Source organism: Ptychodera flava, chromosome 2 (genome assembly GCF_041260155.1).
Source record: "Ptychodera flava strain L36383 chromosome 2, AS_Pfla_20210202, whole genome shotgun sequence".
In the NCBI taxonomy this organism is placed as follows: Eukaryota; Metazoa; Hemichordata; class Enteropneusta; family Ptychoderidae; genus Ptychodera; species Ptychodera flava.
The window spans coordinates 10,730,667-10,752,697 of NC_091929.1; the positions used below are offsets into that span (position 1 = coordinate 10,730,667).

The window sequence follows — 22,031 nt, forward strand, 5'->3', positions numbered from 1 at the left end:
GGCCCCTGGGGGACCTTGCTATGGTCATTCGATGAGGAGCAGAGGGCGTCTTATTAAATATGTGCTTTCACACTAATTTGAAATATGTTCCGCAGACAATAAATTTGCTGAAATTATGAAAACAACTATAAGCTTATATGTGTTTGCCCGGGTTTATCGGTGCTAACAATTTATAATCGGGAGCTTTGTATGACCTTAGGAAAGGAGGCATAGAAGGTCAAACTCGATAGCATTTAACTGCACTATGAAAGAAACACGTGTTTGATTGAAACTAATAGGAACAGTCTCTGAATTTTCATATTTGGGTGTTTCTAAGAGCAGTTTAACGCCATCAGCAGAGCACATCTTCTAAAATACCCATCTGCTATTCTCTCTCCCCCACAAATATTTGAAAAATTGTCGGCACATCCGCGAAAAATCGCCGGAACCACATCGAATTTGGCTGGTGCAAGGGGCCGCAAACCATGGATGCTCCCTAGCCCTGCGTACAGGTCTGTGTGTTCCCGGTCTCCACCACACCGGGAACACACAGACCTGTACGCAGGGCAAGGTTGCTCCCTTGAGACTGTACAAATGATGACGTCACATCTGTGGAGTAATGAAATACCAATCAGGTCATCCAGGGGTCAATTGTTAAGATGGCGTCTGAGCTAAAAGGAACTAGAAACAGCGCTCAGGAATATCGTGGTTTCCAGCGGTATTTTGGCGGAGTGGGCACAGGTAAGGACAACAGCGTGATACCATACATGAGGTAAAATTTTAATAAAGCATATTTCCCCTGGGTAAGCCATTTCCCTTCCTGTCGCTTCCGGGTTTACCCAATTGAGAACGTGTACTTCATACTTCATAGACTTTGAACCAACGGCTTACCAATACCATAGGAGGTGCAAAATTGTAGCGCTAGGGTGAGGCGGTCGGTGGTTTTTGGTTTTTGCGACTTCGCTCACCAGTAGCGCTACAATGCCGATGGCCCTGTAGAGGTGAAAATAAGCGCACCGCATTGGACAAGGCGTGTTGATGTGATTACCAACTTCCGGTAATGGCGACTCCCAGAAACACCGATGCCCAACGCACGCCCAATGTTTATGGAACGCGATCGACGTGTTTGAACAAATTCCAAACCCAATAAACGACAAGATTATTGAAGTATAGTATTGAGTCTTCAGTAGTGATAAATCAGTACGACCAAATGCACTAAATATGTAGCATTTCACATCAACACGCCTTGCCCAGTTGGGTGCGCTTATTTTCACCTCTACAGGGCCATCGGCATTGTAGCGCTACTGGTGAGCGAAGTCGCAAAAACCAAAAATCACCGACCGCCTCACCGTAGCGCTACAATTTTGCAGCTAGCAGCTAACCAATACCAGTGCATGTACCTCTGTCTGTTGCTGCGATACCCGTAGCCCTGCCACAACCGATGACGCGGTAGCTACAAGGGCTGCCACACAGGTGCTTTGAGTGTTGAACAGTAACGTAAAAGGGAGGGGTGTCATACCTTCCATTTTTTTGTGCGCACACCACATGGCCACAGTGGACACTCCATGCGTCGTGCTGCAGGAGATTTCAGCATCTCATACTGGCTCAGTGCGACGTCATCAGTACGACTCTTACAGCGATACCAGGCTTGTCAAATCGCTGGTAAATATCCTATATAATCGGAGTCGAGTATCGTCCACTATCAAAGTTAGAATCCGACTATATGGAAATCTGGCTTGGTCAGATCTTTCAAGGTGGAGAAATCTCTGATACATGTATATATCAGATACTCACCTGTAATTTGACAAGTCTAGTATCGTCATGTGTCGAAGTTTGAGTCGTCTGATGACGTCAGATTTTGTCAGATCTGTAAGTTGTGTAATCTCTTACATATATGGGATTATGTTTACCTTTTTTTTGACGAGTGTAGTATCATGTAGTATAGAAGTTAGAGTCTACTTTACTAATGACTAGTTGGCAAATCTTTATTACAGGACAGTTTCAGCCACTTGGACGGAGACCAGCTGATATCCACAGTGAAGCAATCCATCAACTTGATCAAGGTGCCATGTGGACCATGGATGTTCCTCAGAAAATGAACACAAGTGGAGGTGATGTTCCACCACAGAGAATACTCGAACAGCAGAAAGCTGTCATAGAGCGTCATCTTCAGAACAGGAATGTGGATCCATCGACGAGTGCCTTGCTGAGAGAGATTCATGGCACCTTAGGTGCGTTAGAAAAATCATCGGAATGGTCAGGCGCTGACAGGGATACCAGGATGTCCGTTGATGCAAATAACAGAGATAATCAGGAGATAGGGATGCCATTCAGTGAGATGCATCATACCGGTAGTGACAACGCATCGAATAGGGATTTTATGACAGGTAATCTTCCACCTGGAAATCTGTCAAGGGATGTTGGATTTCAAAGAACACCAAATAATGGCAGGGGAAGGTTTATGAACACGCAAGAAGAAGTCGGTTTCATACATCACAGTGATAGGAACACAAATATTTTTGACATTCCTGGCCACAAAAGCATTGGCAGACTCCGGGAAGGCTATTCCGGTACTGCTGTCAGAGGTTTTCATCGTACCGGACATAAAGGAAGTGACTGCTGGAATAATCCTACATGGAGTCAGGGTAAAGTCAGTACCAAAAGGAAAAATCACATAGGGGCAGTGAATCCTATATCCTATCAGATGTTGGGCAGACATCACAACACTGAACAACCACTTCCCAGCTTTTCCGACAGTACAACTTTGAATCCTGCACCCACAGGCTATGGAATGGAAGCCAAAAGGCAAAGGATTGATATGGTAGGTCACTCTTGCTTCAGGTACATCATGGCTCTCGCAAGCTCTTACAGACCATAAGTTAGGGGGTATTTGTTTGATTGACAGACGATAAGTTAAGGGGTATTGTTACATGCCTTATATATCGAACATCACGCACTCCACATGTCCATAGGATTCAATGGTAGCTCATTGATGTCGTTGCTGGCCGGCCACATAGTCATCATTTGACTGAAAGTGATCCTGAACTTCAAGATTTAAAAATGAATTACATATTTTACAAGCTAGGGAAATACTGTTTTTACAAAATTATGCAAAAATCAAGAATAAAAATCAGGGTCACTTTACTAATTTTGCAGTGTTCTCCCCAGAGCTATTATAGAGTGGTGGTCGCCACTCTATAAATTTTCGTAAACAATAGAAACTCATTACCATAACAATTACATTTATTGTTATGCAAATTAGCCACCACTCTATCAGAAAATCCTGGGGAGATCACTGATTTTGGTAATAGAGAAACAAATTATCTAACATTTTGTAATATTTAAAATTCAAATTTGCCGCAATGCCCTTTGGAGAAAAATTAGATTTTCAATTTTTGAAAAACTAAGGATGGTGGAAAGCTTTCTTACACAAAGAACTTTAAAATGAATCCCCAGAAGTGGTAGATCAGAAAAGAATTGTAAAAGTTTGACTGTCCGAATATCTGTCCTTGAGGCACATTCTACCTAAAGGCCAAACTATGATGGTGAAAAGGTAAAGTATATTTATGATAATTCTTACTTTTATCTGAATGGAATGCAATCGGCAAAACTGACCCATTTTTAGAATTTATTTTGCATAAAACAATCTGATTGATTTCAGGGACCAGATTTGCAACCTCTCATGCCCGGAGGATTTTCACAGGACTTAGGAGTACCTCCAGAACTGTACAGGCCGAATGAACAAATGGAGATAAACATTTGTGATATTTGTGGACACTCATATATTGAGGTGAGATTATTCATCAGATATTGACCATCTTTGTCTGTGATCATCCAATGATTATCATTTGTGTTTTGACGTAGTAGAAAATCTATTTACTCTGCTTACAGGTACAAGAAAGTGAAGTCTGTCACAGATTTTCTATTCTTGGAAGCATGAACATGTACACTGTACAGTACATAGTCCACTGTTTTTCATATTTGACACATTTTGTCACAATGTTATATTTATTCAGGTACAGCTAAAAATTTTCCTGCCTCCCCTATCATTGCTGTAATAAACAAACATACTGGCTTGATGCCCGCAAAAGAGAATGTTCCATTGATGGTTTTGAAAATGCCTGACATTTCATGGGGTTCATACAGTATACAGACATTTTGACCTAGGTTATATCTTGCGATTTGAAGCAGAAAAATGCCAAACTATCTGTGTTCATTTGACTAAAAATCTTGAACGTATATGTATGCTATGGTAATGATGTGTTCGGTCTTACAAATATTGTAGAAAGTTTGTTCACATTAAAAATATCAACAATATGAGTTGTCAGATCAATATATCCAAAAACTCTTTTATTATATGTTCATTTTTGCCACAGAGTTATTCAACTCACTTGAGATCATCGACAAGACATCAAGGTGTCATTGACTTCATGAAGGAATGGAATATGCATCTTAGGGACGGAATGCCAGTAAGTAACACTTTGTCACTGAACACCATCCAAAGCAAAGCTACCCTGTCTTTTTCAGTCAAAAAAAAAATTGTTGTGGAAATTTATTTGCTGAATTGTTCTTCAACAGAACTATTACTTGAAAGAACTTATCCCTCTGAGCACTTTGGTAAATTTTTGTCACCGTTACAGAATACATCTCAATCAATTTTTTTGTTTTTTGCCAAAATTTGGATAAAGAAATGTAGCCAAGGAAATGTGATTTCCTTTTGGTCCAAAATTATAAAAAAAAAATACAAAAAAGTTCATAAAAATTTGGTGAAATGTTGCACTAAAAATTTAGTTGAAAAAATTACAGCAGTCAAAGGGTTATTACATGTACATATATGGACTATATTTTATAAGGAAAAAAATTCAGAAAACCCATAAGTAATTGTTTATTGACTTCTGCATTTTTGTTGGTGAAATGCAAGTGGAGACCTGAAGTAATTCATTGTGTAGCAGATCAGACAGATATCGGACTGTCCTTCACAGCGATGGCACCATAGGCACACGACGTATTTTAAAATCACTTGTCTGTAATTGAATGGTGAAACTTGCATTTTATTAACAACTGTGCAAACAGAAATCATGCGGACAGCTTTTGAGACATACTGTGAGCAGCGCCTAGAACACGGCTGTGGCCGCTCGGCTATCTTGTACACATTACTCTAAAGGTACGAAACTATTGGGAAAATAATTTAAATAAAATCCGTAAAATAATGGCAACCCTGGGGATTCAAACTTCTCTGTGTTGTCGCATGCGTGGTACTAAATCGATCGACTGGGTTCTTGAAACACAAAAACTGCACCGGGCCATGTAATTGCTGGTAAGTCGCTAAATTTTACCTCCGGACAACTCCCGTGACACCGCCATTTTGAAGGCTCCCATATCAGTACGAATAACAATGACGTATTGGTTTAAAAGGAAAGTATGCGCATGCGTCAACTTCAAGCTGCACACTTTGAAAATGGCGCTGGCATGGGACTTGTCCGTAAAAAAAACATTGCGCTAATTATCAGCCATAGATAGGGGCGATGTTGACTTTACAAGTTAGGAAGCCGATCGATCGATTTGTGTAAGAATTCCCTTGATTAAATTGAAGTTTGAATCTTGAGGATGGCCAATAACCGTTAATTTTGTCTAATTTAAAAATTATTTTCCAAATACTTTCGTACCTTTAGAGTAATGTGTACAAGACAGCCGAGCGGCCACAGCCGTGTTTTGGGCGCTGCTCACTGTATCATGTCTCAAAAGCTGCCTGCACGATTTCCGTTCGTACAGTTATCAATAAAATGCATGTTTCAACATTAAAATTGTAGACAAGTGATTTTAAAATTCATTGTTTCTATAAAGTTAGTAACGTTAACAGTAGAGCTGCGCGGCCACAGCCGTGCACGGGGCACTGTTCTCTGTATGTCTCAATAGCTGCCTGCACGATTTCCGTTTGCACAGATTTTAATAAAATGCATGTTTCAACATTAAAATTACAGACAAGTGATTTCAAAAGACGTCGTGCGCCAGCGATGGCACAAGATCATTACTGTCCTATGCCAGAAACTCCCTTGCAAAGTGCATTTATACAGCAAATAGACATTTTCACCACCTTGTTCTCGTCTCATCAATGTCGGTCATTTCTCACAGCAAACAGCAGAAGAAAAACTAAGCTGTATGGCATTCAAACAGAGAGGTGGAGGATGGTGGTGTGCGATATGTGAAGTAGAATATGAAGACCGGAAGGTAACTACTCACAGTTTGTAATTAATCTGTCATTTCATTATTACACACCTGCCTCAGTGAGCTATGGCGTTTTGTTGTACAGTAAGTTTTGTATCAGAGGACACAGAGTCTAATAATTTTGAAGTGGAGTACAATAACTTTAGATGTTATTGGCTGCTATTTGACCTTTGACCTCAAAACACCATTACATGTACGTCAACAAAGGGGAAAAGGAGAGATAATTTTGAATACTTCTAAACATGCAGTACTTCGCAAAGTTACTAGTGATCAGTCCAAAATATGTGAATTTCAATGAAGTTACATGTATACTGTGGAACTACAATATCTACCACGAGGACAGCCCTACTTGGGCTGAAATTTCATTCTGAGTGCTTAGTCAGATACACTGAACACATTACCATCAGTCAGCTCAAGTTTGTGAGACGGGCATCCTCAAGACGCTATAATTTTTACTTTTTCAGGCAAAATTGGACTAAAAAGATGTGTAATACTAAGATTGTTTGCAAAATACTGGGACTTACATCCTTGTACATTGCACACTTAAATTACTTTTGCCTTATGTTGATGTATTAGGACATAAATTCCAGTATATTTTGAAAAATTTTAAAATAAAACAGGACAATCAATTCTGGACACTCTGAACTCAGCCATCATTACCTAGTACTCATCTTGCATTTTATTTCCACCACTGGTATTGAAATGACTTTTTCCCAGACCCCTTATGTTGATCAAAAAGTGTCACAAAATCTGCCTTCTTTGCTTATCTCAAACCGTTGTATATGTTTTGTTGTTAGTCCCCACGGACACCGTCCGGGGGGACTTATAGGTTTGGTCATGTCCGTGCGTGTGTGCGTGCGTCAGTGCGTGCGTCCGTCCGTCCGTCCGTCCGTTCACGCAGATATCTCAGAGATGCCTGAAGCGATTTCATTCAAACTTGGTACAAGGATTACTTCATATGTCATACAGATGCACGTCGATTGTTTTGTGGTACGATCCAATATGGCTGCCAGGCGGCCATTTTATTACGATTTTTCATGTACAGAGCCATAACTCAGGCATGTTTCAACTGATTTTATTCAAAGTTGGTACAAGGACATTGACCAATGTCATAGATATGCATGTCAATTTTTTTGGTGATACGATCCAATATGACCGCCCGTGCGGCCATTTTGTTACGATTTTTTCATGTACAGAGCCATAACTCAGACATATCTCAACCGATTTTATTCAAACTTGGTACAAGGACATTGACCTATGTCATACATATGCACGTCAATTTGTTTTGTGATACAATCCAATATGGCCACCAGGCGGCCATTTTATTACGATTTTTTCATGTACAGAGTCATTACTCAGGCATGTTTCAACAGATTTTATTCAAAGTTGGTACAAGGACATTGACCAATGTCATAGCTATGCACATCAATTTGTTTTGTGATACGATCCAATATGGCCGCCGTGCGGCCATTTTGTTACGATTTTTTCATGTACAGAGCCATAACTCTGGCATATCTCAACCAATTTTATTCAAACTTGGTACAAGGACATTGACATATGTCATGCACATGCACATTGATTTGTTTGTGATACAATCCAATATGGCCGCAGTGTGGCCATTTTATTACGTTTTTTCGTGTCCAGAACCATAACTCATACATGTATCAAGCAAATTTATTCAAAGTTGTTACAAGGAGATCGACCAATGTCATACATATGCATCTTAATTTGTTTTGTGATACGATCCAATATGGCTGCTGTGCGGCCATTTTGTTATGATTTTTTCATGTACAAAGCCATAACTCAGGCATATCTCAACCGATTTTAATCAAAGTTGGTACAAGGACATTGACCTATGTCATACATATGTACAGTGATTGTTTTGTGATACGATCCAATATGGCCGCCGGGTGGCAATTTTATTACGATTTTTCATGTCTTGAACTACAACTCAAACATGTATCAAGCGAATTTATTCAAAAGTATTTTTATCACAGACCTAATGAAGAGGACTCTATCCTCTCTGAGGACCTTTAATCAAAGTACCCATTAACAAGTGGGGACTGTGTCATCAACGATGACTTGTTGTATAAAAGTCATAGAAATATTGTGAAAAATCTTGCTAAGAAGTACTGTCATTCCAGTGTGTAAAGCTGTTACATGATCATGATCCAGGAGGAAAACCAATGATACTACTTTCTCCTTGAATTAAGATTTCTATCCTTCATATACATTTATAGAAATTGACATACCACCTTGGAGGACAGCGCCACCACCAAATGAAGGACAAACTCAGAGAGTTGAGTTCCAAACCAAATGAAGGTGCTACTACAGAAGTTACAGTAAGTGTGCATATTGACATTATCTTCTATTATATTATATCTTTGTCAATATCAGTGAATTTGTGAGTCATATCCATACATTATTACTGATAATGTATTCTTATTCATCAGCATTGCGGCCCCACAGCGAGCAAGTTTTTTTTTTGGAAAAAGAAAAAGGACTGCACAATTAAAAGGAGGGGAAATATCGGATAAATCATGTAATACACAAAACTATAAATCTTGACAATGGTTCACAATAGTGATAATAATGTCTTACTGTACGATTTATTACATTTTTTGAGTCCTCACGCACGCACTTGCCGTCTGTCTGGCTGGCGCTCAGCATGCAGTCCCGTCCGATACGCTGGTTGTACTACTACGTTTGTTTACAACATGGTTCGCTTCGTTGCCGTATAGGTGAACCAGAACTCAGTACGTTTGCAAACTCCTAGACGATACTGGGTTTGACACATGGCATATTATGTATGTCAGTGGCCATGTAAACAATGCAAGCGTGAAAGGCTACTCGAACCAGCCGTAAACGGGCCAACAACGGCAGCTTGCTGTCATCAACCTTGACCGGAAGTGTCTACAGAAATTACTACGGAGCCATTCAAAGTCTTGGTCCAAGGTCAGCTACTACCAACAATCATGACGACCGTGGACTCTCCGTTGATCTAACATCTCGGCCACCTAATTCTGATGCACTGACTGTAATCGGAGACAACTTTCATTCATCGTTTTTTAGCTTACATTTGGTGTACCAATGTGAAGTTATCGTATAAGCTGAATCAGTTCATTTGCATCTGATTTGCATGTCTGTATGTCTGTATATTTGTGGGTATGTGCGGATGTATGTCCGTCACACACAAAGGTTCCCATACCGCCAAAGCTACCATCTCAGTATTTGGTGTACAGGTAGATGCAGGGGTTGAGATGTGAATTTGTTCAAATGAACACATCAGTGTCAAAAATGTGCAAATGAGGTAAGAAAAAGTGAAATCCTGCAAATGTGCAGGAGGCATGCCAGTAAGAAACAGGCAAACTCCACTGATCTTGACTCATTTCCTGTCATTGTTTATGAACTGTTACATATTAACAGACCAGCTGCAACCATAGACAGTAGATGGGGGAAGACTTATACTAAACTAAGAGGGGCTTGTTTCTGCTATGCATGTTGCTAAAGTTGACCTCCAGTACCTAAAGTTAGACCTTAATTACTTTTGTCATTCTTGTTTTTCTGGTTTAAATATTTCTTGTTGTTTTTCTGGTTGTACTGTGCAGAAATCATTGCCATAACATCAACGTAGAATTTTCCTCCACTGAACAGATAGAAACAACATTTATTGTCGATCATTGGTAACCCATACTGGTATATACCAATTCTGATCAAATTTGAGCGACACCGTATAATTGCGGTATTTTTTCTCCATGTCTGTGATTTTACCTGCCTTGTTCTCGATATCGCGACGGTACCGAAACCCTCTAGTATGTTTTTCAACTGTACCTTTCAAGCACCCGTCAAGTTCTGTTGTTCGCCAAACTAAAATAGCTCTTCTCAAGGAGCCATTGAAAATTAAATTTATAGACACAATTATTATTGAAATATAAACATTTGAATAACAATGTTGAACTCTGTTGATATCGTTTGCAATGAATGCTGTACTACTTGCGACATAATAATGATCGTATTGATCAGCTGATACCATGGCATGCAGCTCGCTGATCATACTGATGTCGATGCATGAACATTCCGTTTTCTTCATCTCTGGCATTTCACCGTGTCGATTTTTTGAATGGCATGATATTTAAAGGTGATGTTTCAAGTTTGATATAGACGGTAGGGATGCAGTTACTTTTCATTTCCTTCGAAAATACATCGTTTTTCAATTCGAAATGAACCGTGAAAGTGCTGGTCATTTTTTGTGCTGAACGTGCGTGTTCAGTGCAGTGCACTGTGCAGTGTGGAGTGCATGTAATATGTACAGAGTCAGGGCCGATCATGCTGGACGACGCTCACTGGCTTCAAACTCAGTTAAAATTTCCTTTTTTATTCGTTTTCTACAACTACAAATTCACTGGCATTGCCAAAACTATAAAATAATAGCAATAATGCACCCCCCTCCCGGCTCATAATGGACTCAAGCAAACTTGCTTTCGTCCATTATGAGCGGGAGGGGGTGCATTATTGCTTAATTATATTATATCTTTATCAATATCAGTGAATTTGTGATGTCATACTGTCAGATTATTACTGATGATGTATCCAATTATTCAGTATTGTGGCCCCAGATGTTTCTTTATCTACAAATTCACTGACATTACCAAAAGTACAAAATAATAGCAATAATGTACCTCTCCTGGCCCATATTAAACTCAAGAAAACTTTGCTATAATGTACTCGGGCTCACTTCGTACACTATGTCATGCATAGTTTGCTTCCTTTTTCCATAGACATTAAACTTATATGTGATTTTCTTGACAACATCAATTTTACAAATTGGGACAAACTCATCCTTTCAAGTATTAACTCTTTGACACCAAAGTCAATTTTCGTCACCTGCATAAAATGTACTCAAGTAAATTTTTTTCAGCTTCTTGCCAAAATTTTGGTAAAAGACTGAAGCCAATAAAATATGATGTCAATTTGGTCCAAAATTATTTAAAAAATTACACAAAATTCAGGAAAATTGGCAATAAAATGTTGCACTAAAACTTTTGTTGGAAAAAAATTACAGTGCTCAAAGGGTTAATTAGTTCACAAGTTAACTTGAAATGTCTAATTCCCAAACTACTGTATTATCTGATAATAACAGCACAAGTGGGATTCGAAATGCAAGTGCTTTTTTCATTTATTTGAAAAAGGGAATTTCTGAGTATTCTGTTCTTGCTAGCATTTAAAAAAGGTCAAAGTTGTGTCTTTTTAAATTTGTTGGTTATTTGAAAAGATAGCGACTTTGCCCATTAAGTAGTATGCGCCATAAAAGTGAGAGAATTTTTCTCAGACTTTCCACAAGGAATCTTTCAACCATTCTTTTTCAAAATCAAGAATATCAATCAGGGGTCACACTGCAAATTTTGGTACTAGGGAAACAAAAATTAGCCAAGATTTACTGATATTTGAAATTCAAAATGGCCACCATCCCTGTGTTAACTCTATGGAGAAAAATGACTCTTTCGATTTTTAAAAAACTAAGCCAGTGAAAATTTTCTTGCACCAAAGGCTTTAAAATGAGCCTCCACCAGTGGTAGATCAGAAAAGAATTGTGAAAGTTTTAGAGTCCAAATATCTGTCTCTGAGGCACATGAAATGCGATAAACCACTATAATCTCTAGTTTAAGAATGAAAGACAATGCTGTGTTTGTCAATTTGTGTCGCTGTGTAATCTTCATATGACATCTTAAAGCCCGGGGCGAAATGGACCGGGATCCGGATTAATGCCAAGTTTGGTTTGGCGTTTTGGGGCATGGCTCTGCATAATGAGTCTGTTGGTAACGGTTGCCATCGTTCGCATTATCTGCGTAATCTGTTTGCTCTCAACTCACTCTCTGACTATAAGCTAAGGTACAGCCTTCGCAATACGCGAAAGAAAAAAGAAAGAATGAAAATATATATATATATCAATTTCATAAAAACAGGAGCGTGCTGAGTTGATCTACCGAAGTTTTTGCTGAGTTGATTTACTGAAGTTTCGTGGTCATGTCATCGTTCGAGAATGATTCGGCTACTGACTACCATATCTACATACGGAAATGGCGCCTTACGTAGTGGAAATAATCATCAAGAAAGTAATAAACATAAACATTAAAAATCACGAATTACCGATCTAAACATTGACTGAGAAACACGGTCAGGAAAATGGTAGGAAATAGGTGAACGACGCGACATAATGACCGATCGCTAAAATAAAAATAATAAGTTCACTACATCGCGAAAGGGTCGAGATTTCCACGAATCTCGCGTACCACGATATCTGTAAGCGATCGAGGTCGGTTGCTCAGTTGCTTTGAGCATAGACATACTGTCTATGCTTTGACGGTGACCGCGGACAACTCATCACGAGTTATGTTTATTTTTGGAGCAATGGGATGAACCACGGACTGGGTTCATTGATATCTCCGTTTATATTGAAGAAATTAAAGTCCAACCTTTGTCAAATCTTACGATGTAGTGCCAACTCAATGAGCCGATCTCGGACACACGTATCAATAGGCCTAAGCCTTTCAAAGAAGATCGGGTGATTCGACGCTCACTTGCTCACCTTGAACTGACAAATACAATGTTTTGATGTCTTTACAAGCCTTGTTTAATTCTCATAACAGAAGTCCAAACGTTACTTTGGCAACTTGTATGTCAAAACCTTACCAACCCTCCGAACACGACATGTCATTGCCATGTGTGAGAACACGTGTACATACGGGTACACAAACCATACGGCCGTTTTCAGGGCTAGCATTTATATCAAAAGCGACTGTAGCGTACCGGTACTTTCGGCCGTAGATTTGGGGGGCTGTTTAAAAAAAGTGTCTCTCTTTGACTGACTGTAATTAAATTGATCATGGAGGCTACCGCCATGCTTTGATATTTAGTTGTTTTCGATGTCATTGTAAACTACGGACTCTGCCTGCAGTTCTGTACGCACTTTTCGCAAGGGTACATCGTACCGGTACTGACTTATCTCTTGCGAAGTCACGACCGAAAATGGCTCACTTTTGCGATGTCATTGCATCATAAACGCTTGTTAGTAAAATAGTTTATGACAACCACGATGTTTTCATCCTGTGTGCACGCCAATATACATGTAGCTCTAAGTGTATACATGGTTTGTTTACATCGTAATTATTCTCGTATGCACAGCAAATGTTTGACCAGTTTACACCTCTGCGCGTCACTGAATGATTGACAATTGTTTGAATCGCTGAATGACCGTCCCTAGGGGCCATTTCTTTCGTTACGAAAGCGATTTTTCCCCTAATCGTCGTAATTTTAAAATGCTTTGTGAAACTTTGCGGATACCTGTATGGCCTACGTGTTTATGAAACAGTCTATGTTTATGGTATGCCAATAATGTTTGTTTGAGAATCGCTTCGGCTGATTTTCTAGGAGCGGTCTACCTGCTGTTGCCAGTTGTCACTCAAGCGCCATTATGAATTTTCGATGAGTTAGGGGTCTTTTATACCCCGCACCGGGGTTTAAACACAATCTGATTTGGTCATTGTGGGATGATTTGCATCCCAATGCCCACATAGCTTGTCAGGAAACTGTCATGAAATACAAATATAGATTTATTTCTGTTCATGTGCTTTTCTTGTAGAGTGCCACAACTGAGAAAAAAGATGACAGCACTGCAAGTGTTGAAAGCAAGAAAGTCCCCAGCAATGACAGTAGACAGAATTTATCAGAGACATCTAACAAGCCATCGGATCCAAAGTTGAAATATCTGTATCCGGAAGCTCTGAGTGAAGACCTTGTAAGTCCTGTCTATGTGTAGTGCTATCAGAACATTCCCTATTGGTGTATACTGCCTGGTTATTTCAACCCAACAGTTAGGGCTAGACTTAGGCACAGGGTCAGATTGAGTGTCCAGTAGGTAATTGACCTATAACCTGTGTGAGTTGCTTTTTTTGTTATTTATGCAGCTTATATTTGTCCATGATTTAATTTTGTCAATGGAAAACTTATTATTAGTATATACCCAGGATTGTCCAAATATGCTGAAGAAATGAAGAGAAGTTGAAGAACAAGTTTGGATAAAACAAACCACCCTACCAGTACATAATGCTGCAGTTGTTACACACATAGGTCAGTGTAGCAGTGTATGAGTTATGCTATCAGGGCTCCCTCTAGCCGAAGTAAACTTTTAGCCACTTGATTAGCCAATCTCAAAAACATTTAGCCATTTTCAGTGATCATTAGTCAGTCTGTCAGTAAGTCAGTCTAGTCGGTTATGCGGGCTGAAATATTAAAGACGCACAATTTGAATATACCCTCACTGGGATATTTATTCAACTACAGTCCTAAATGCTACTCAAAAATCACGTGTACACTTATCTTGTTGGGTATCACCAAACTTTGATAACACCCCAGTTAGCTTTGATACTACTGTCTCTATCATGATTTCAACATCCTCCTGGGAATATTTCAACTCCTCCCCAACTGCATTAGTTTTTGCAGTTTCAGATACCTTGGGTTGCACAACATCTGTACATTTACTTTTTACAGTTTCAATAAATTTAGGGCTTAGAACTCTTCTGTCTTTTCTTGAACACACAATTTAAAACCCTCATCAAAATCAAAATCTGTGAGGGGTGGTCCCTCAATTTTTATCATCATAAGATTGTTGACATTGTCAGTATGCAGTGCATTCCTCAGTGCTGTTTTTATTATGTTGTACCTTGAGAAACCACGTTCAACATTCACAGATGTTACAGGACAGGTAAGGCAAATAGTAGCTAATATACACAGGTTAGGATAGGCTTGATCATGCGTTTTTAAACCCCATTCCCAGAATTCTGTGAACTCCTGATTTCTATACTTACACATGACGTGTTTGAAAAGGGACCACTCACTGATGAGTTTGCTTATTTAGTGGTGGATTTACAGTATTTCCATCACCATCAGTTTTATCTGTCCCAAAAAATTCTCCCAACTTTGAAATCTCAACATCACCATACTTTGCAATCTGATCAGCCTCTGTTGGTAGTTTAGATGGTACCAGAATATCAAAAGCTGAGCTGATTTCATCATCATTTTCAACAAATCTACTGGCTAGATTATCAGATAGGAAAGTCAAAAATTTCTCACTACTTTTAGCAAAATTCTCCCGCTGTTTCTTATTGGCTGGAATTGTGTGACCATGAAATTCAATTTCAAGCTCTGTTTCATACTCCCTAACACTGTCTAGAAACTGCTGGAAATAGCTACCATTTCTGGATTTTAACTCATCCACTGCCTTTTTACATGCAGTTATGTAATCAGACACTTCTGAAAAAGTGAGGTTGTTAGCCTGCAGAGACAGGCATGTTGTGTGCAGTACTGAAAGCACATCCTGGAGGAAAAACGACATGGCAATAAAGTCATATCTTGCTATGTTTTTCAGCAGTCCTGATACACGGGCATTGTTTTTATTTTGTTCCACATCGTCTTTTAGGGCTGAGATTAAAGAGTCTAATGTTCTACAAATAGCTGATACACTATCATAAAAAGACAACCATCGAGTGCTAAACACTTGTTGATACTTCAACTGACTTTCACCCAGACAAGCCTGAGTAGCACTTAACTTGGTTTGATTTTTGGGTGAATAATGATAGTATTTATACAAATCATTCACTGTGGCCTGATATTTTACAAGATAAGACACACAGTCCGCGGCTTGACCACTTGCTAAAGGTAGTTTATGGGCTGCACAGTGTTGTGATAGAATGAACGGGTTGTCCTTCTTAAATCTCGTTGTCAATCCTTGCCTGCTACCGGTCATGGTACTAGCTCCATCAGTGCCCAGAGATATCAGATTTGATAGAGACAGACCCTTCTTCGATAAGATACCTTTCACTTCCAAGTGCAGCTGCTCAGATGTTGCCCTGGTTAGCATCGAGACACTCAGAAAGTGAGATTCCACCTTTCCGTCCACCACGCCGCGTATGTATATCATCAAATTTTGACAAACAGCAATATCTGTCGATTCATCTAACTCTAGCGAATAGATTTCGCGGCTTTCATCCTTCCAATGACGTTTCTTTCCACAATGTCAGCGATGCAATCAATAAACTCGTCAGTACTCGCACTATGCATGTATGTGACCCTGTCATCTTGACGGAGTACATCTAACGACTTGCAGCCCTATAAAAATAAACAAGGGTAAAAACTAGCACCCCTAAAGCAGACGATTTTGTAAAACATGAACGAAGTGCGGAACACAGATTACATACGTGAATTCATGTCACCAATCGAGACGTGTTCCAAACAAACGTTACGATCATGTTACGTCCACTCCTACAGTGGCTGCACAATTTTAATTCGTTCGGCATTTTGAGATGTAATCTTCAAGCGCAAAGTGTAGCCCTACGTATATACGTAAAGACGTGCTCGCTTCCGGTAGAGCTGTGAGGTAAGGTCACTTGTTCCAACGTTGATGACATGTCCTTTTTGCCAAACCATGAAGTCATAGTAAACGTACAATAAAAAAGGCTTAAATTATGAACAAACCTGTACATCACAGAGCTCTGTAACAGATTTCACTTTCGTTTTGGGGAGGTCTTCTTTTGCGATGAAGTAAACATTTCGCATGGTAGCGACAACAGCGTCTTTCACTGCATTGTATGCTGTGGCAGCGGCTCGTGGCATCTCTTCATTTCTCGCACTGCTTCTTGCCGACTCAGCAAATCTGTGTTCCGCACTCCGTTCATGTTTTACAAAATCGTCTGCTTTAGGGTACTAGTTTTTTTCCCTGTTGTGAATACATTAGTTCTCCCAGACTTGATACACCAATCGCACATGAAAAGCTGTTTCTCAAATCGCAACCAGCTAAATCGACAGAACCATTCGGGCTTGATCTTGCGACGTACCGTTGGCGTTGCGATCTTTCTGTCACTAACTTCATCATCCCGTTGTTCGGTGTGTTCACCTTTTGATTTTTTCTGGTCGGCTGTGCCCCAAAAGTCAGTCAAAGTTCGCTTCGCTGAATTTGAGGCCATAATAGTGTGTAGTACTCAATTCAAATGCTGATGAATTATCGAATGGGGCGGGATTGGGTTTACCCGGGTCTGTGTGCATGCCACAACTAAGGTCACAGAAAGTGTAAGTACAAAGACACGTGGTGTCGGAGAGTCCCGAACTCCGAACTCTGACCCGACCGCCCTTCGGAAAACATCGGATAATGTATTTCTATTACCATGATTACCGTTCCGGGCAACTATTTGATTCTTCGGGCTCAATCGTCTTTATTCGGGCACCAAGTTCACGTGAATTGTATTCATGCGTTGCATGCATATGCGCACGATCGCGGCGGAACATTATTTTTACCGCTGCACGCATCGATCTTGCAAGTTTGCAGTGTGAAAGGCCGATGATGCAATGTCTACAGCGGGTGTATCAGGTTTTTTTTGAAATCGAAAAAAATGCGTCTCGCCTAGGGTTTCGCCAAATGATAGATTTTTAGCCAGATAGAATTTTTGATCGCATTTGGCGAATTGGCGAATAGGTAGCGGGAGCCCTGATATAAGGCATGTACTTTTGATAATGGTTTGTCAAATGCAGAGCATATCATGTGTAAATTATCAGTACATTTATACCTGTATATGTGTCATTTATTTTGTCATTGTGATTCTGTTATTTCCAGTTTATGCCAAAACTTAAGCTGTCAGAAAGACTGAAGCAGACATACAAGGGGAGATGTTGTTTGATTTGCTGCAATATTCTGTCAGGAAATGCTCCTGTAAGTTGTTCTCATCATTGCTATTGTATATGTACAAACGAATTTCTGTGTGTATGAATGTATGTGTAACTGCATGTGTGTGTGTATATATACATATATATATATATATATATATAGATAGATAGATAGATAGATAGATAGATAGATAGATAGATAGATAGATAGATAGATAGTGTACATTTTGTCAACATTTATTTATTTATTGACATGATTAACCATTACATGGTTTCTGTATATCTCCAGATACTATACCGGTACTTCAACTATCTATGTGGATATCTGTACTTGTGTACATTCATTGCTGTAGTCTCTTCCTAGGTCATGTGACTTCCAATGGATGTATGTGTGATGAGTGTTTCAGAAGTGTACACGTATTGTAGTTTTGCGCCTGTATTTCAGAGAATTCTTGAATTGGTTACTAGTGTTCTACATGTATTTGCATTTGAAGGAGTCACACCATACACATTCAGGCGGTCACCGTGAAATGGTCGATACATTTGAAGTGGTCCTGAACTTGACCAGACTTATCCACGATTTTGCCTCAGTAGAGAAAATAGAAGATTCAATGAAGAAAGCGGTAAGATGTATAACTGTCATTTTGAAAATTATGAAACAACAAAAATATTGTATGCAAATCGGAATGAGGCATTTAGTCCTATGCCTATACAATACATTGACCTGATGTACATCTGTAGTTAACTAATCCAAGCTGTATTCTGATGATATTAATATCCTTAAATCATCCTCTAAAAGTTAAAACTCGCCCGTTGATCCAGAAACCCTTGAGTGTCCTTAAACAATATAAGTGAGAGAGAGACAGAGACAGAGACAGAGAGACAAAGAGAAATTCAAAAATGAAAGAAACAGACAGACAGACAGACAAAGAGAGATTCAATAAATGAGAGAAAGAGAGACAGAGAGAGCTTTAAGTTGACAATTTAATTTCCACTTTCACAGAATTCTATTCAAGATAAGCTGAGTGGTGTAGAAGTTGAAGGTCATCGCTGTGTGACTTGCAATACTGCAAACTTGAGAAGGAAGGTAAATTGACAAAAATAGCAATCCCCCATACAGTGTTTTGTCATTGTATGGGTAGACATTACAAACGCTACAGTGTTTTCTATCATTGCTTTCACTTGTATCAGACTTGTTTGCATGTTGTTTGAGTCAAAAGTCCAGTGACAGGTTTTGGTATGTTACAAAACAAAATTGGTATACAATGTGCCTTTGGCCTCTTTAAAACAGTTTAACGCTTGATATGTTGATAACGATAAGATGTATTGCAAAATCTTAACAGTTGTCACATTTTGGCTATAAGACTTCATTATCTTATTAGTCCCCATGGACAAAGTCCAAGGGACTTACAGATTTGGTCATGTTCATGTGTCCGTTCATGCATACCTACATGTGTTCGTTCACACAAATTTTTCAAAGATGGCTGGAGCAATTTCTCTCAAACTTCGTACAAGGATTACTCCCTATGTCATACATATGCACATTGCTTTGTTTTGTTATACAATCCAATATGACCATCATTTCGATCAATGGTTTCCAAATTCATTAACCAAATGGGGACTATGTAATTGACAGTGACTTGCTGTTTTGTAACTCAGGACTTCATTGAGAAGCATATGAGGAGCGACAGGCATGTACTTATCAGAAGCTTGTACAGGATTGTGGTGAAAGTGAAGACAGCAATCGAAAGAAAGAATGCAAAAAAGATTATGTTTCTACTGCAGGTATGTGTCGGTATGGAAACAAGTTGATAAAGATTTATATTTGTACAATCTTTTGAGTTACAGATGTTCACAATGTTGATTGATTTATGCAAATGAGTAATTTTGAGAGTCTGCATCAACAGATAAGTCATGTTAATGTACATCATAACATGAAAAGTCTATTATAATTGGGGATATTATATTTATATTTACATCAACTGCTTACATTTTAGAGTAATTCGGTGTTGGCATGTCTGTTTTTGTAAGAAATTGGATTGCAGTGATGAGAACAAAATTGTAACACCACTGATCTGTTCCATTTTCAGGATTATAAAGACAAGTTAGAATGTCAAGGTCAAGGGAAAAAGAAATGGTCATGTCTGATATGTAGTGTTAAGCATGATTCAGAAGAGGTGAGTGAAAATATAAATGATTCAGTTGTCTGCATTTTGAATTTTTGTTTTAGTGTAGAGTTTGTCTCAAGGACAGATATACAGGCGTTTACATTTTTACATTACTTTTCTGACCTACCACTTGTGTGGGCTCATTTTGAAGGTCTTGGAATAAATATATTTTTACTGTCATGTTTTTATGAAAATCCAAATTTTTTTCTTTGTAGAGTTAACAATTTTAGATATCTGTAAATTCTTGGTGATTTGTTTCTCTGGTATCCAAACTTACATGTTGAGCCCCTGGTTTGTATTCCTGATTCTGAAAGAGAACGGTTGAAAGTTATGGAACCTGGAAAACAACTTGTACCTTCTACCAGTTAACCGCATTGTCTCGAAAAATTTAGTGAAGTGGTTTGTGAATTTCCCTCAAAAATATAAATTAGAGACGATATGAAAGATCTCTGAATTTATCTTAAATAATTCCATGTGCTTTAGCATCATATGAGAATAATCGTAGGTAACGATGTTTCTCTCAGATGTACTAGTAAACTTTGAGTACAATACATTTCTTCATCCAGTGTTAAAAAATGCAATTTCGGTATGTTTCTAATTTCCTGCAGGCCTACAAGAAACACATGTCTCGTGTTTTACCTTCACATCTTGTCAAGAAAATCTACATTGAAAGTGTCGTGGACGCACTCGAGTATCTCAACAACTCTGACCTGTCCAAAGTCATTGCCATGGTAACCACAAAAGATGATCCGGAGCAGTCAACTGAATCAAAGTCTGGTGAAACATGCTCATCAGAAAAAAATGTGGCAGAATTCGGTGAACAGACTACTATGTGTTCTTCAGAAAAAAGTGAAAAAAATACAATAAGTCCATCAGAACAAAACGTTGCTGAGACCAGTGAACAAAGTACCACGTGTAAAACTGGGGGAGAAAAAGGTGAAAAAAATACAAGTGCTGAAACAAAGTCATGAATTTTAAATCAGAACAGTTCATAGAGTGTAAAATACTGGCAAATCTTTTCTGTATTCATTATTTCAATAAATGTTTGTTTCTATGTTTTTTGATATTTTTTTCTCAAAGAATTTCAAAGAAGTTCAAGGTGGCGAGTAGGGAAAAACAAACAATGTTTAACATGTTCACTAAAATTACAGGTTTATGTACAACATTGAAAAAAATAGTTTTGGGTCAAAACATTGAGGTGAAAGGGTTAAGGTAGTATGAACCTTGAAAGTCAAAGACTTTTGCTCAAACTTTCCTCAACAAGACTTTCAATCATTCTCTTACCAAATCAAGAATGAAAATCGGGGGTCACAGGGCTTAGTTCAGTACAAAAGAAACATTGCCTAACATATACCTATACTTGAAATTCAAAATGGCCGCCATCTTAGTTGTTGTTCACTGCAAAGCTTGCAAAAAAAATTACAGGGGCAGATACATTATGTAAGGAGACATGGAACTATATACACTGATTGTGGTACTTACATGATAGCAATATGTATCAAGCCGATCATAATTAAAGCATAATGATATTATTATCAGATTTAGTTAATAGCCAACTAAAGTGCTGATATAGATATTCTTCAAAATACAAATGATTAAAGTGTACTTTCAGTGTGTCCATGGCAAACTGGTTAGTGTCATCAATAAATTTTTAAATCGTAAGTGTGAAAGTGTTGCTTGGTGTTACTTTTGTAATTTGATGTCAAATTATCCCCTGCTACTGTGGCCACAGTCCCTGGACATTAACCATGCATGATAACAATACAGTGAACGCCTATTCATACTGAGTCCTCATTTAACCCTTTCATCCCCAGTTCCCTGTATACAGGTCCAACTCTACCATAGAAAACAATGGATTTGGGACAAACCATGGTGGTGAAAGGGTTAAGGTAGTGTGTGCCTCAAAATTCAAAGTCTTTAACTTTTGCTCAAATTTTCCGTAAAAAA

At 38.7% G+C, this 22,031-nt stretch overlaps 1 protein-coding gene across 2 annotated transcripts; it reads left to right on the forward strand.

Annotated features, from left to right (window-relative positions):
- Positions 1 to 621: 621 nt before the first annotated feature.
- On the forward strand, positions 622 to 21,746 carry LOC139114240 (uncharacterized). 2 transcript variants are annotated; one of them, XM_070675821.1, is made up of 13 exons: positions 622 to 720; positions 1,974 to 2,800; positions 3,641 to 3,769; positions 4,356 to 4,448; positions 6,112 to 6,207; positions 8,445 to 8,546; positions 13,844 to 13,999; positions 17,867 to 17,962; positions 18,411 to 18,539; positions 18,920 to 19,003; positions 19,576 to 19,701; positions 20,007 to 20,093; positions 20,693 to 21,746. In XM_070675821.1, the coding sequence occupies exons 1-13, from the start codon at positions 639 to 641 to the stop codon at positions 21,053 to 21,055; spliced, it is 2,370 nt and encodes a 789-aa protein (XP_070531922.1). In that variant the 5' UTR covers positions 622 to 638; the 3' UTR covers positions 21,056 to 21,746. The 2 variants fall into 2 exon arrangements, with proteins under 2 accessions (XP_070531922.1, XP_070531930.1); XM_070675829.1 differs by lacking the exon at positions 622 to 720 and adding an exon at positions 729 to 751.
- Positions 21,747 to 22,031: the final 285 nt, after the last annotated feature.